This window comes from Pseudorca crassidens, chromosome 11, assembly GCF_039906515.1.
Source record: "Pseudorca crassidens isolate mPseCra1 chromosome 11, mPseCra1.hap1, whole genome shotgun sequence".
Classification (NCBI taxonomy): domain Eukaryota; kingdom Metazoa; phylum Chordata; class Mammalia; order Artiodactyla; family Delphinidae; genus Pseudorca; species Pseudorca crassidens.
The window spans coordinates 39,828,769-39,845,491 of NC_090306.1; the positions used below are offsets into that span (position 1 = coordinate 39,828,769).

Genomic DNA, 16,723 nt, shown 5'->3' on the forward strand with positions numbered 1-16,723 from the left:
AGAGTCCGCCTGCCGATGCAGGGGACACGGGTTCGTGCCCCGGTCTGGGAAGATCTCACATGCCGCGGAGCGGCTGGGCCCGTGAGCCATGGCCGCTGAGCCTGCGCGTCCGCAATGGGAGAGGCCACAACAGTGAGAGGCCCGCATACCGCAAAAAAAAAAAAAAAAAAAGAGAGAGCTTAATCCTCATCTTCCAAAGTAGAGCATCAGTAGGTGATACATATAACTGAAAAGTCAATAAACTGCACTGCAGGTATATTATTTAGAGAGACGGAGGTAAATATTCCAGGAATCAGCTGTAAGAGTCGAAAGTGCTTGCTTCTGGCCGGGACATGGGAGAAGTTGTTGGGGACTGCTTCTTTGTATAATCAGTGTTCTATCAATAGAAGTGTTTGACTCTTTAATGAATGTATAGGTATAACTTTGATTAAAAAAATCAAAGCTGAAGTTTTAGAAATTGGTGTTAAGAACTGGGATGTTTGGGGCAGAGAGAGATAATAATCAGAGAATATCCCATTTGAAGGGCTTCTCATTTTCCCCAGCCTTTCAGCAAGAACCAGGAGGCAGGCTTTCTGTTTAAGATTTTAAAAGTTCTTTCTGACCTTCTTGCCTGCAGTGTGACGGGGGTACCTTCGGAAGTAATGAGCCCCTGTCACTGTAAATACCCAAGCAAAGACTGCCTGACCAGCTCTCCAAATGTAGCAGGATATTTTTACTATTGGATAGTTGGAGCAGGCGACTCCCAACATGATTTCCAGTTTTAAATGTGGTATTTCCAGGGCACATGATTGATAAGAACATATTCAGAAAGCCTGACAGCAAAGAGCCCAAGACATGTCAAACCCACTGCCAGGGTTTTCTCTCCCAGACACCATCCCGAGCCTGCCATTTACCTGTCATCCGTGAGCCGGACCACAAAGCCCCAGTCGCATGAGAACGGACACACTGTGTTCCTCCTGCCTCCTGGTTCCACATCGGCCTCAGCCCCTCGTTTTCCCCCATGGATGTGACCCACACCGCGGCCTGTGACCAGGGAGCTCTTCTCTCAGCTGCCCTGTGAGGGATGGTCCAACCCAGGGATGTTCCTGTGTGACGTCTTCTAGGACTCCAGGCTGTTTCTCAGGGCTGAGTCCCCGCCAGGCTAAGCCTGCAGAGCTCAGCCCAGCTCCAAACTGAGCCAGAAGCCTCATAGAGGCCCCAGAGCCAAGTAAACCTACAGGTTTTACCAACCACTGCTGAGCCAGAAGTGAAAAGTGCGTTGAGGAAAAGTATCAGCAAGAGTCGCCTCAACGAGTGTCTCGTTGCTTTCTCCTCACCCCTAAGCCCTTTGTCTCCGCCTGTGTGTACTTGTCTCCCTCTCAGGAACAATCTGGCCCTGCTTCATGCCCTGCCTCCTTTCTTATCTCGCCCACCCGGCCTCTTCCATTTACCCCGGATTAATTTAAAAACATTGAAGAGTCTCTAAAACTTAGGAAAAATAGAAGTGCTACATACAGAGAATACAGGGCAGTAGATTCCTCAGTCGCATCCGTCCTGCCCTCTCCCATTCTCATGAGTTTTATAAGTATTTTGGTCAGAGAGCCATTCCACTCCTAGTTCATTGTTATCAGCATTTTCTTATTATTTGTGATTTACATTACATTTGCTCCGAGGAAGTTCCCGAGATAAAGCAAAAACAGGTAACTGAGCAAATTGTTCGTGTTCGTTTGTTTCATGCATGTTAAGAACAATCTGGGGGAATTGATCAAATCTGCCAGTCTTGACAAAGAGTGATGATAATATTCTCTGTCTGCTCCATATTCAGCATTTTCCCCTCCTTTGCTGTATTCTAATTTACTTCTCTTCAGCAGGTTAATCCGTGATCAGTACTTCCATGATATGTAAAACACTTCTTGTTTCACAGTAGAATTTGGGGCCTGCTATGAAAATGGATATGTTTTTAAGGGTGAATTGAGTCAGAGGTTTAATTCTAAAGCCCCCTTTATTTAGGATCAGAAATTAGTATTAGGATAAAGCTGCAGAGTGTTCATATGTCTCTTCTGAAAATAACTTCTGTCTTTCTTCAGGAAATACTATGGAGAGAAGATTGGAATCTATTTTGCCTGGCTGGGCTATTACACTCAGATGCTTCTCCTGGCAGCAGTTGTGGGAGTGGCTTGCTTTCTCTACGGATATTTTAATCAGAATAACTGTACATGGAGGTAACCTCTCTCTATTCCTTGTTACCGTGCTGAAAAGTCGATTAGACATAAAATTATTTTCAGGGACTTAGACTGTTTTAGTAAAAGAAGACTCATCGCAGAACACTTACGGCTTTAGATGATACATCCCTTTTGTCCTGAGCATAATAACTAAGTGAAATGGAAGAAAATTTTTCTTAGATAACGCAGCCCAGCCTCTGACAGGAATATTACCGTTAGGAAACACGCCAGTATTTTAAGACAATACTTTGTTTGAAAAAGAAATGAGGTCAGGAGGGAGGATCAACTTTGAACTTCTGGCTCCCAGAGGAATGCTTCACTCAGCCCCACAGATGTGGGCCAGGAGCAGCTCTGATTGCTTCAGGGTTTCAATGGCAAAACTGGTAAAATCGGTGTTTTTATGTTTTTAGAAATGACTTCTTAACATATATTAAGGAATACATGTTTGAAAACTCAAGTAAATGATACTTTCTTTTGTTTGTTTTACTTTAAAAAAAAAAAAAGAAAGAAAGCCCTAACAGTGTTAGGGGGAAAAAAGTAGTAAAGAATGAGTTTGTGCTTGATGTTGAAATTAAAATACCAGCTGCGCTGTCTAGAGGGAAATACATGGGTGCCAGAACACTGAATTTCACCATCACTGTTCTGAAATGTATTATTAATCCTTTGCTTTTGGTGATCTCAACCTCCAGAAGGGATGCAGCACTGAACCAGGCATTCTCTCTTGTTCATCTGGCCTCTGTCCAGGTGTGACAGCCAGATCAAAATTTCTGGGCAACAGTGACAAACCGATGACCACATTTTTCTAGCCCAGGGCATATGAGCCTGGCTCTGGAGGCAGGAAGCTTACATGGAAGCTCTGATGTATAGGCATAATTATCCATTCTATTAACAGAGGATTCTGAGTGTTTGTGCCCGTTATGGTTCTTAGCTAGAAAGCTGCAGATGGTCTTGGAAGTACTCTCCTCTCTTCACTGGAAAAGAGTTTAGGGCCAAAGGCTGAATGTTGATATCTTTTGCCTAAATTTGTCCTTGGCTTCTCCATTGTTTCGCATATTGTTCCAGCCACAAAAAGGTATCTCAAAAATACACTTTCAAAGTGAAAAAGTAGCATTTTTGTACGGTTCTTGCATGGTGGTGGCTCTCATTATAATTTATTTTATAAAATCACCATAACAGGCACAGCACATGTTTCCTACTCTTTCACACAAATTAATTTACAGAAAAGGGTGTGGAGGGGGGGATAGAGTCTTGAGGATATACTCCCTGTGCTCAAAACTATTGCGACTTTATTTACTTAATTTTTAAATAGTTTTAAACTACTTAAAATATATGTATTTACAGTTAATTTTATTACATACTCAGAGTCACAAGAATAGAAAATGTATTCAAGATGTAAGGAGTAATGATTCATTACCCAGTTTAAGAAAAAGAACATAACTGTTACCTGTGAAGTGCTTTGCTCAATTGCATCCCCTTACTTTGGAAATGACAACTATGCTAAATTTTATTTTTCTCATTCCTTAGCGTACACTGTATATTCTTTTTCACATGTACTTGTACCCCTACAAAATATAATTTATTTTGTGTGCTTTTGAAAATATCTATGGATAGGCAGAGGATACTGTAGGTATTTCCTCTTCTATAAAAGGCCTGTTTAAAGCTTATGCACACTTTAAAATAACAGCTTTATTGAGATATAATTCATATACCATAAAATGCTCCCTTTGAAAGAGTACAATTAGTGGTTTTAACTACATTCACAGAGTTTTACAACCCTCACCACTATCTAATTTTAGAACATTTTCATCACCCCACAAGGAACCTTTAGTACCTTTAGTAGTCACTCCCTAACCTCCCTTCCCCTTAGCCCCTGGCAGCTACTAATCTACTTTCTGTCTCTACGTATTTGCCTATTCTGGACATTTCCTAAAGGGAACCGTATAGTATGTGCAGCATGTGGTGTTTTGCGATTGTCATCTTTCACTTAGCATAATGTTTTCACGGTGCATCCATGGTATAGCATGGACCAGTACTCCATTCCGTTTTGTGGTCAAATAATATGCCATTATATGGATACACAACAACATTGTTTATCCATCCATCAGTCGACATTTGGGTTGTTTCCACTTTTTAGCTATGGTGGATAATTCTGCTGTGATCATTCATGTACAAGTTTTTGTGTGGACATATGTTTTCAATTCTCTTGAGAACATATCAAAAAATGGAATTGCTGGGATGTATGGTAACTGTAGATTTAACATTTTGAGGAACTGCCAAGTATCTTTTTAAAAGTGACTGTACCATTTTACATTCCCAGTAGCTATGTATGAGGATTCCGATTTCTCTACATCCTCATCAACACTTGTTATTGCTGGGTTATAAATAAATAAACAAATAAATATTAGCCATCCTAGTTGGTATGAAGTGGTAGGTCATTATGGCTTTGATTTGTATTTCCCTAATGCCCACTGATGTTGAGGGTCTTTTCATGTGCTCACTTTGTCATTTGTATATCTTCTTTGGAGAAACATCTGTTCAAATTCTTTGCCCATTTTAATTGTGTCATTTGTATTGTCTAGCTTTAAGTGTTCTTCATATATTTTGGATAAAAGCCCCTTATCAAATATTTATATTGCAAATATTTTCTCCCCTTCTGTGAATTGTCTTTTCACTTTCTTGATGGTGTCCTTTGAAACACAAAAGTTTTTAATTTTAATGAAGTGCAGTTTACCTGATTTTTTACTTTTGTTGTTTGTGCTATTGGTGTCATGTCTTAGAAAGCATTTGTAATCCACAGTCATGAAGACTTTCTCAATGTTTATCTTCTAAAAGTTTTATAGTTTTAGGTCTATGAGTTCATTTCTGTAAATGGTATAAGGTAAAGGTTCAACTTTCTTTCTTGCCAGGTATATATTCAGGTGTCCCAGCACCATTTTGTAAAGATTATTTTCTCCCCATTGGATTATCTTGGCACCCTTGTCAAAAAATATTTGGCCATAAATATAAGAGTTTGTTATGGACTATCAATTCGTTTCTATCAATCGATATGTCTGTCCTTTATGCAAGTACCAGATTATATTGATTGCTATAGTTTTTTAGTAAGTTTTGAAATTGGAAACTTTGTTTTTCGAGATTGTTTTGATTATTCTGGGTACCTTGCATTTCCATGTTAATTTTAGGATCAGCTTGTTCATTTCTACAAAAAAGCCAGAATTGCATTGAATCTGTAGGTCACTTTAAGGACTACTGCCATCTTAACAATATTAAGGCTTCTTATCCATAAACACAGAATAGCTTTCCATTTATTTAGGTCATCTTTAATTTCTATCAATATTTTATAGTTTTCAGTGTACACGTTTCACACTTCTTTTCTCAAATTTATTCTAAGTATTTTATTATTTTTGATGCTATTGTAAATGAAATTGTTTCCTTCATTTTATTTTTAGATTATTCATTCATGTTGTATAGAAATACAATTACTTTTTATATACTGATTTGTGTATTATAACCTTGATGGACTGGCTTCTTAATTCTAACAGTTTTTGGTGGGTTCCTTAGGATTTTAATATACTATATCATATCATCTGGAATAGAAATAGTTTTACTTATTTCTTTCTAATCTAGAGGTTTTTAATTTATTTTCCTTGTCTAGTTGCCCTGACTAGAACCTCTAGTACAGTGTTGATCTTGGGAGGAAAGTATTCAGTCTTTCACCATTAACGATGATCTTTGCTGTGGTTTTTTCATAGATGTTCTTTATCAAGTTGAGGACATTCTCTTCTCTTCCTAGTTTTTAATCCATTATTCTGTTAATATGGCATATTACATGAATTGATTTTTCATGTTGAATGAAAAATCGGTTGAATGGTCCTTGCATTCCTGGATACATCCCACTTGATTTGATTTGATTTACTGGATTTAATTTGTTAATATTTTGTTGAAGATTTTTTCATTTATATTCATAAGAGATAGTAGTCTATAGTTTTCTTGTGATGCCTTTGTCTGGTTTCAGTATCGGTGTAATACTGGTTTCATAGAATGAATTGGGAAATGTTTCTACCTCTTTATTTTTAGGAGAGTTCATGAAGCATTGGCATCAATTTTTCTTTCAATGGCTGATAGAATTCACCAGTGAAGCCACATGGGCTTAGGCATTTCTTTGATTACTAATTCAGTCTCTTAACTCACTGTAGGTCTATTCAGGTTTTCTATTTCTTCTTGAGTCAACTTCAGTCATTTATGTTTTTCTAGGAATTTATCTGTTTCATCTAGATTATTCCATTTGTTGGCATATAATTATTGACATTATTCCCTTATATTCCTTCTTTATTTCCGTAAGGTCAACAGTAATGTTCCTCCTTTCATTTCTAAGTTTAGTAATTTTCATCTTCTCTCTTTCTTTTCTTGACTAGTCTAGCTAAAAACTTGTCAATTCTATTGATCTTTTCAAAGAACCAACTGTTGATTTTTCTCTGTTGCATATCTATTCTCTATTCCATTTATTTCTGCCTTTTGTCTTTTGATTGGAATATTTAATTCCCTTACATTAATGTAATTTCTGATAAGCTTGGAATTACATCCATTTTTCTATTTGTTTTCTATTCCATTGTTCTATTTATTTTCTCTATGTCTTATGTCTTTTTTTTCATTCCTCCATTACTACATTTTTTGTATAAAATATTTTCTAGTATACCATTTTAATTCTATTTTAATTTGTTGTTTCTTATTTTTTTGTTTGTTTGTTTGGTATTTTCCTAAGTGGTTGCCCTGGAGATTATAATTAACATCTTGTTTTAAAGCAATCTAGTTCATATTAATCCCAACTTAATTTCAGTAACATATAAAAACTCTGCTTTGGTATCGGTCTGTCCCCCTCCCCCTTTGTGCTATTATTATCAAACAAATTACATTTTTATACATTTATAAGCCCATCAACACAGTTTCATAAGTATTGTTTTATGCAGTTATCTTTTACATCAGATAGAAGAAAATAATTACATGCAAAAATGTATTTATATTTTCTTCTTTTTCTTTAACCTATGTAGTTACCTCTACCATTGCTCTTTAGTTTTTCAGCTGAGTTTGACTTACTGCCTGGTGTCCTTTCATTTAAGCCTGAAGGACTCTCCTTAGTATTTCTTGTAGAGCAGGTCTGCTAGCAGTGGAATCTTTCAGATAATTCTCCTTCATTATAAAAATCTATTATATAAATATAAATCTTTCAAATGATTTCTCCTTCATGTTTTTTTAAACTTTTTATTTTATATTGGAGTATAGCCAATTAACAATGTTGTGATAGTTTCAGGTGCACAGCAAAGCGACTCAGACTTACATATACATATACATGTATCCATTCTCCCCCAACCTCCCCTCCCATCCAGGCTGCCACATAACGTTGAACAGAGTTCCCTGTGCTATACAGTAGGTCCTTGTTGGTTATCCATTTTAAATATAGCAGTGTGTATATATCGACCCCAAACTCCCTAACTATCCCTTCCCCTCACCCTTCCCCCCAGTAACCATAAGTTCCTTCTCTAGGTCCGTGAGTCTGTTTCTGTTTTGTAAATAAGTTCATTTGTATCATTTCTTTTTAGATTCCATATATAAGGGGTATCATACGACATTTCTCTTTCTCTGAATTACTTAGTATGACAATCTCTAGGTCCATCCATGTTGCTGCAAATGGCATTATTTCATTCTTTTTAATGGCTGAGTAATATTCCATTGTGTGTATGCACCCACATCTTCTTCATCCATTCCTCTGTCAATGGACATTTAGGTTGCTTCCATGTCTTGGCTATCGTAAACAGTGCTACAGTGAACACTGGGGTGCATGTATCCTTTTGGACCATGTTTTTCTCTGGATATATGCCCAAAAGACCCCAAATAGCCAAGGCAATCTTGAGAAAGAAAAATGGAGCTGGAGGAATCAGGCTCCCTGGCTTCACACTGTACTACAAAGCTATAGTCATCAAACCACTATGGTACTGGCACAAAAATAGAAATATAGATCAATGGAACAGGATGGAAAGCCCAGAAATAAACCCACACACCTGTGGTCAATTAATCTATGACAAAGGAGGCAAGACTACATAATGGTGGAAAGACAGTCTCTTTAACAAATGGTGCTGGGAAAACTGGACAGCTACATGTTAAAAAAAAAAATGAAATTAGATCATTCTTTAACACCATACACAAAAATAAAATGGATTAAAGACCTAAATGTGAGACAAGACACTATAAAACTCCTAGAGGAAAATATAGGCAGAACACTCTCTGACGTAAATCGCAGCAATATCTTTTTTGATCTGTCTCCCAAAATAATGGAAATAAAAACAAAAATAAACAAATGGGACCTAATTAAACTGTCCTTCCTTTTTTGAAGAATAGTTCTGCTGGATATAGAATTCTTGATTGACAGTCTTTTCCTTTAGCACTTCGGTGATATCATCCCACTCCCTTCTGGCTTTCATGATTTCTGTTTAGAAATCAACTGCTTGTCTTACTGAGGAGTCTTAGTACATGTTGAGTCACTTTTCTCTTTCTGCTGTCAGAATTCTCTTTTCTTGTCTTTTGACACACTGAGTCTGATGTGCCTATGTTTGGATATCTCTAAGTTTATACTACTTGGAGGTTGTTGAGCTTCTTGGATGTACAAATTAAGGTTTTCATCAAATTTGGGAAGTTTTTCAGCCATTATTTCTTCACATATTGTTTCCGCCCCTTTCTTTCCCTCCTTCCTTCTGGCACTCCTATTATGTGTATTGTTGATGGTGTCCCACCCATCTCTTGAGGCTGTGTTCATTTTTTGTCATTCCTTTTTCTTTGTGTTTCTCAGACTGGATAATCTCAATAGACCTAGTTTTAAGTTAGCTGACTTTCTCTTCAGCCAGTTCATATCTGCAGAGGAACCTCTCTAGGGAATTTTTCATTTTAGTCATTATTGGTCTTTTAAATAATTTTTATCTATTGATATTCTCTGTACAATGAGATGGTCACATACTTTAATTTGTTAAGCATGGTTTCTATTCTTTTTTTTTTTTTTTTTTTTTTTGCGGTACACGGGCCTCTCACTGTTGGGGCCTCTCCCGTTGCAGAGCAACAGGCTCCGGACGCACAGGCTCAGCGACCATGGCTCACGGGCCTAGCCGCTCCACGGCATGTGGGATCTTCCCGGACCGGGGCACGAACCCGCGTCCCCTGCATCGGCAGGCGGACTCTCAACCACTGCGCCACCAGGGAAGCCCTCTGTTAGTTCTTTAACATATGTATAATTGCTTATTTATGTCTTTGTCTAGTAATTTCAGTGTCTGGACATCCTCAGGGAGTTTCTATTGACCTCTTTTTTACCCTGTGTTACGGCCAAACTTTTCTGTTTCTTTGTGTATCTTGTAATTTTCTGTTGAAAACTGGGCATTTAAAATATTGTGGCAGATCTGGAAACCAGATTTTTCCCCTCCTCAGGGTTTGTTGTTGCTTCTGTTGTCATTGCTGTGCTGCTGCTATTTATTTAGTTATTTTCCTGAGCAAATTCTGTAAAGTCTGTATTCTTTATCGTGCATAGCCATGAGATCTGTGTACAAAAGCTTAGTTGTCAGCTAATGATTGGACAGTGATTTCTTTACATACTTGGAACCAATCATTTTTTTGAGCCTTTGCCGAGTGGCTCTGTGTTTGTGTGTTGGGGAATGCCTTCAGCCCTCCAGCAGGCAGTTTGCAGCTCTTCCTTAGCCTTTACTTCTTGCTTATGCGAAACCTCAAGGTCAGCCAGAGTTGAGAGATTAAGGTTTTCTCAGGTCTTTGCTGGTCATATGCACTGTCCACAATTCTGGGAATTTGTTGGAGGTTTTTAACCCTACCCCCACCCCCAGAACATCTCATTTCGCAGTTTTTCCTTCTAAGTTTTCTAGTCAGCATCTTGTTAGTCTCCGTTGGTGTCACTGCCTCAGGCAATTGTAATGTTAAATAATTCCTGCTAATTACTTTCAACAGACACTCTGGGGATAGGGCTATTTGCACAGCATGAGCTTGAGATAGGTCAAATAGTGACAACTCTCTGGGGATGGGTTTTTTGGTAACTTCAAACCACTTCTGCCCCTTCAGTGGCTGCTAGGCTACCTTGGTTGTGAGACTGTTGGTTTTAAAGGCCACCGTGAAGCTGAGGTTATGGGGATGGCAATAAGTCAAGTTAAAGTGCCCCAAATTTTATGGAAAAGATTCAGCTATTTTTCCTCAAATAAGCACCCCTCAGACTGCTGGAAGACTTTGTTTAATTTCCACAGTTCTGCAGAGGTTAATTTTGACAGATTTTGCCAATGTCTTTGCTTTATAGAGGAGCAAGTTTTCCAAGATCTTTACTCAGATATTCTAGAAGTGTTTCTCATGCCCAGTTATATTTTACTGAGTTAGTTGCAGGGCCAACTAATTCTGCAACTCCAGTCCCATTCACGTAAGAGTCCATCTGCATGGCTTCTCCTAGAGCGAGCAGTGTGTAACCTGTTGTTAGTTTGTTGGTTTTTTCTTACTAATTTGTAGTAGTTTTAAAAATACTCTTGTGAGTAGTCCTTTGTCATTTTTATGTGTTGCAAAAGTTCTACCAGTCTGTGACTATCTTTTTTCCCTCTCTTTATGGTGTTTTAATGAAGTTCTTACTTTTAAAAGATTTTGAATGTATTAATATTTTCCTTTATGATTTAAGCTTTTTGTCTCATTAGTAGAATTTTTCCTTACCCCAAGGTTATCTAGATAGTCTTTTAAATTTAATTTTCATTGTTTTTTTAATAAGTTGGTACTATTGCATTTTTATTTTCCACCTGGAATTGATTTGTATATGATAGGATTTTGTGGTTCAACTTCACCTTTTTCTGTGATATTCCATTGCAGCAGCCCTATTTATTCAAACATCAGTTCTTACCTTACTAATTTGCTGGGCCTACCCTGCATGTTCTACATCAGTTTGGGTGTATACAGAGGTCTCTTTCTGAACTCTTTATTTCGTTCTCTTGCTCAGTTTTTCTTAACCTATCCCAGTAGCACCTTGTTCTTTAGGAGATGTCTTGAGTGTTCTGAGGCTTTGCTCTTCTATTCAATTTACAGCTCATATAAAGGAGAAGTAACATCTTCAAGTATTGATTCTTCCAAATTGTGACCATGATAATGTACCCAATTTATATAGGTTCTTTACTCTCCCAGAACAGTTTTGTCGTTTTCTCCATATAAATTTCATACATTTTGAATTAGATTTTTATACCTAGGCTCTTCATATTTTTTAAGCTATTGAAAAATGGTGTTTTGAAAACTGTTGCAGGTCTTTAGAGACACAGTTTCTTTTTGTGACCCTATATATATTATGTATACTGATTCTGCGTCCAGAAAACTTACTAAACTCATTTATTCTCACAATTTATCTGCACGTTTTATTGAGTTGTCCATATAAACAGTTATGTAATCTGTTAGTGATAGGAGTTTTCTTCCCTTGCCATTCCTCCTATCTTTGTTTTTTTGTTTTGTTTTGTTTTGTTTTACTTACTGTGCTGGCAAGGACCTCCACTGAAAAGAAGGGATGATAGCAGGACCCATCATCTTGTTTCTGATGCAAAGGAAATACTTTCACCATTTTACTATTAAGTAGAATGGGTTTTTATAGCAAGATTTTATCAGGTTAATGAAGTTCATTTCCATTCCTAGTTTCATAAGAATTTAGTTTAGTTTTCTTATCATGAATGGATGTTGGATTTTATCATGCTTGTAGAAAGAAAGTCCTGTTCATTAAATTTTTTTAAAATTAAATTTTATTTTTCTCTTTTCTTTAGCAAAGAAGTTTGTGATCCTGATATTGGCGGCAAGATCATAATGTGCCCTCAGTGTGATAAGCTTTGTCCATTCTGGAAACTCAATGTTACTTGCGAGTCCTCAAAGGTATTTTTTTTCCCAAACATTTACAAGTAATGAAAGATGTTTTTTCTTCTAAAAATTTTAGTACAACATAGTGATTATAATTTTTCCCTCTGAGGAATTTAGAAAGGTTGTCAACTAAATCTTCATTTTGAAAGATAGATATAAAATGCATGTGTTTATTCCTTGTTTACAAATAATAAATTGAAATTAAAAGCCTTATCTAAAATCTCCTGAAGGGTCAGTGAGGAACTGCGGAATTGAAACTAACTTAAGTATTTCAGGTAATCAAAGCAGAAATCTCAAACCTGGCTTATCTCATAAATACTATTTAATAGGTTTACTATTATAAGTATTTTCCTTAATTCAAGTGAACGGAAACCTGAAATCTGTACTTGTGTTTTCCCACTTTGAAAGTGTGCTGAAACTCTGCTTGGATTTTTAAAGACCTTGCTGGTCAGATTTAGACTGTATTTATAAAAATGCATAAGAAAGGTTTTGTCTGCAAATGGTAACAGCTATTCACTTTGTCTCAAAACATTCCCACAAAACACATCTGGTTCCCCTTATACATGCAGATGATCTTGAGCTATATGACTTCTTAAAATCCAGGAGGTTTAGGAAAAGCACTGAGACTGGAGAGAGCTTACTGAAAGGCATGCCAGAAACGCCAGACAGGAAGAAAGATGGTCTGCTTGCTTCAGAGAGTTTTCCTGACAACTTTGATGTTTGTAGTAGTCTCCATTGTCTTGATCTTTCCTCTGTCCCCTAGTTCTGCCGTGAAAGTTTAGGAATCTTTATATGACCTCAGAATATTCTGATCTACTCCGTGTAAGTCTTATTTTAACTGAATACACTGCTAAGATAGTGATGCCGCTTTATAGTCTATACTTTGCAAAGTTCTTGTAACTATATCATTACTTGACACACAAAACAGCACTGTGAGACTGGCAGAACAGGTGTTACGTCCATTTTACAGATTTAAACACTGAGGATCTGAGAGATTAAATGATTTGCTCAAGATCACCCGCCTAGTAACTGACAAAGCCAGAAAATGATAGCAAATCTGCCTTCCTTGCTATTACCGTGTTCTTCAGTGGCTGACTGTAGTACCAGGCACTCTACTCTCAAACTGAACTCTATGTTTGGAAAATTGTTCCACCCCTTAATTAAGGTGATTGCAGGGTATTGTCAGCACATGGATTTCTACACTTAATTTATGAATTAAAATACATTTCATTTCCCACCCCCCTCAACCAACACAAGTTTCAGACTATAAATATCTATCATAGATCACTCAAAGTAAAAGACTTGGAGCTAGTGAGAGAGAGAACCTGCCTTCCAGTGATGTTGACCCATAAAGGTCACTAGTTAGTGTGTATCCCCAGGCACTGGATTTAAGGCAAGTGCCGACAATAATACCAGAGGCAAACTGCACTCCACAAAGTACAAATGGAAATTCCATTTTCCTTAAGAAATTATTTTTCACACACCCAACCCACATCTCTTTTCTCATATCTTCTGCTCCACCTAGCCATCCTTAAGCACATGACTTTCAAATATGTCCCTGTGTACATTGTTTTTTTCATTGTTTTGGAAAAAAATGAATCATTCTCTTCCAGTTTCCCCAAAAAATCCCTTGAGTCTTGTCAGAGTGATTCACAAAGGGAGGGAAGCATATAAAAGAATATGAGTAAAAGAATGAAATGAAAAAATAAGGTAAAAAAGGAGAAAAAGAGAAGCACCTTTTCATGCTTTTCTGCTTATTGGTTAATTCAGTCATTTCTTCAATTATACATTTTTATATTCATTTCTTTCCTTTTGGAAAGAGATGGCGTATTCACTAATTGACATGTATGCCAGAATTGTTAACAAATTAGAAATAGAAATAGAAAATCAGGATCAAGGAAATGAAGAAACAATTATGGAAGTAATCAGGATTAATACTGTTCTTGTGACTGAGCATTAAATAAAGTTCTTAGCTTTTAGCTGGCAAGATAAAGAGGAAACATGGTTATGGTGTAATATTTAGTTCTTTGAAATACACGATTATAAAATTTTGATTTTGTTCCTTTGCAGGAAGAAAGCATAGCAAAAGGTCACTTTTCTAGATTCTAACTGGTTCCTCTGCTTAAAATCATCATGCCTGCGTATACAGCTCTCTCTTATTTCCTGCTCCACCTGACTAAAGCAGTATGCTGACTCATGGCCGCTGTTAACACAGCCGGCTTTCCCTCTCTGTGCCATCCCGCCAAGCAAGCTAAGCTAAGCTTCTTACCAAGAAAGCTCTTTGCTTATCTTCTTCCCTACTTCCTGCCTCCATGTTGCTCCTGGGGCACGGAGAGCAGAGAGGCCAGCCAGCCGTCTTCTTCTTTCTCTCCGTTCCTTGATCCTTACACAAGTGGCAAAAATGGTAACTTCCTCCAAGCCACCTAACTCCCTCTCGTAAGAGTGCAAGGCACATCTCTCGTCTTGAGCTAGGCAGCTGGGGTGAGCTTGGCATTAGCAGTAAACTTGCCTTTTCTTGCTGCTCCTTTTTTTTTCCCCCCTCTAACATTGACAGATGTGCTTCCAGTGGCTTTTTCTCAGCATAATAGGATTTTCTCTTTCTGGAGTGAGGGTGGAGGTGTCAGGGCAGATAGGGAGGTATCAAATAGAGGTTTGCATTGATTCCTAGAAGAAGAGTAACATTGGATAGAATCTTCCAGAATAACATTATAACACGCAGAAATGTTTCTCTTAGGACTTTTCCTGCAATAATTTTCAATAAGGGATAAGGTATGACATTAAAAGACAGCTTGGAAAAGATAGTTCCATAAGAGTCAAAGCTAAAAGACTTGAAATCATGTTCCATAGAGTCCCAGGAGTAGAGGAATAAATAGGTGGGGAGCATTGTTCCCCAGACGGATCACTCATTTATCAACTTTGTCTTCCTTGAGCTGGACTTTTGAGAGGAGTAATTGAAAGACAGTTCGGGACTGTGCTTTCCGCTCAGGGTATATGTGGATGACTGAGGGCATCTATATGCTTTGGAAAAAGGATCTATAAGAAGATGGGTGGGTGGATATTATTTTACAAAAATAACATAACTTATATTTTTATGTAGATGAAAGTTTACTCATTTTATATCAGTATAAAGGGCAACATAGAAAGAACCTTTAAAAGAGTTGAGTTTTTCTGAGAAGCAGATTTGAATTTTCTCTGGCACTGGAAAGTTTGCTATTCATTCATTTATTTATTTGTTTATTTTTAGCCTATAGCTTCCTTTTCTACCATGTCTTCTTTACTTTTCATAAGATCTGTTATAAAGTTGATATTATGTTTGCCACTTTTTCCACTAACTTAATAGACCTTTTTTAGGAGATATAACAATGCTCACTAATGAAAAATCGGTAACTAATTGGAAGATCTTCCAGGAATTCAGAGAGGGAGATAGACTATTTTTATACTAGCAAAAAGGGGAAACTTAGCAGAACTAGTAAATAGAGTATGTCATGTATTCCTTCATGATCATTGTACCCTTTGTAACGTCAGCAAAAGCATCTGTGCCTCCTTATCCTAAAGGAAGCTTCCATCAGCGATGGTAGAAAAGTCATCATTGGATTTGAGGAAACAGAGCTGTCTCCTGGGGGAGAGCCATCTCAAAGTAAACCCCAGCTTTGCGCTTCTCTTAACAAGAAATGCAGGAATTCAGGAACTTGCCCTCTGACGAGGGTTGGATAATCAGATGCAAATCATAAATCTAAAAGTTGTTTGGAGTTCATTGTATTCTTAGGGCCATTCTATTTCCTCAAATTCACTATCATAGTCCATAAAAAGAGGCTGTTATTCAAAAGTATGTTAGAAGCTTTCAGCAGCGTGGGATCTTAGCAGCTGAGCCTATTTCTTTATCATGATATGGAAAGATTCCATTGGAAAATGTACTCTGGTAAATACAGCAGAGGCTGTTTGCTTTCAAGAGAATGAGAAATCTCATCTGTAAGTATGTAGTAGATATAGTGATTGTCAAACTAGTTAACAGCTTTAAAAGAAATTCCCAAAGTGTAGCATATACAAAGCAGTTCATATTTGCTGAATCCTAGTAAGTGAAGAACATGATTCATGTACATGTTATTATTGTATTTTCCAGAAATTGTGCCTCTTTGACAGTTTTGGAACCCTAGTCTTTGCAGTATTTATGGGGGTATGGGGTAAGTTATGTCCATTTTTTTCAGTTTCCTTTTGCCTCTTAACTAAAAACAAACAAACAAAAACCTTAAGATCATACAAGTACCGAACTGAATAGCATTATATGGTTTTATATAGGTGATTAAGGTAACCCACTTGTAGTCCCTTGGATTGCCCAAACTTCATCTCCCCCCAGACTCCATTTATAATTCTTAAGGACATTGTATCAATTACTGCGTAAAAAACTACCTCAAAATGTAGTGGCTTAAAACACAGGTTTATTGTTTCTCATGATTCTCTGCGTCAGCTGGGAGATTCTCCAGGCATAGTTCGCCAGGAGGGGTTGGTCTGTGGGGCTCAGCTGGGCTACCTCCTCTGGGTCTACATGGTGTCCCATCCTCCAGTGGGCTGGCCCAGGATTCTTCACATGGAAGTTTAGGGTTCCAAAGAGAAGCAAGACA

The 16,723-nt window shown here is 37.5% G+C and overlaps 1 protein-coding gene across 3 annotated transcripts in view; it reads left to right on the top strand.

The window, feature by feature from the left end:
• Positions 1–16,723, top strand: part of ANO6 (anoctamin 6) — a 201,244-nt gene that overhangs the window by 134,771 nt on the left and 49,750 nt on the right. For all 3 annotated transcript variants that reach the window (XM_067696281.1, XM_067696282.1, XM_067696283.1), the window contains 3 exons: positions 2,067–2,201; positions 12,014–12,119; positions 16,225–16,285. In XM_067696281.1, the coding sequence (XP_067552382.1) occupies positions 2,067–2,201; positions 12,014–12,119; positions 16,225–16,285 (302 nt within the window). The remainder of the gene's footprint in view (positions 1–2,066; positions 2,202–12,013; positions 12,120–16,224; positions 16,286–16,723) is intronic.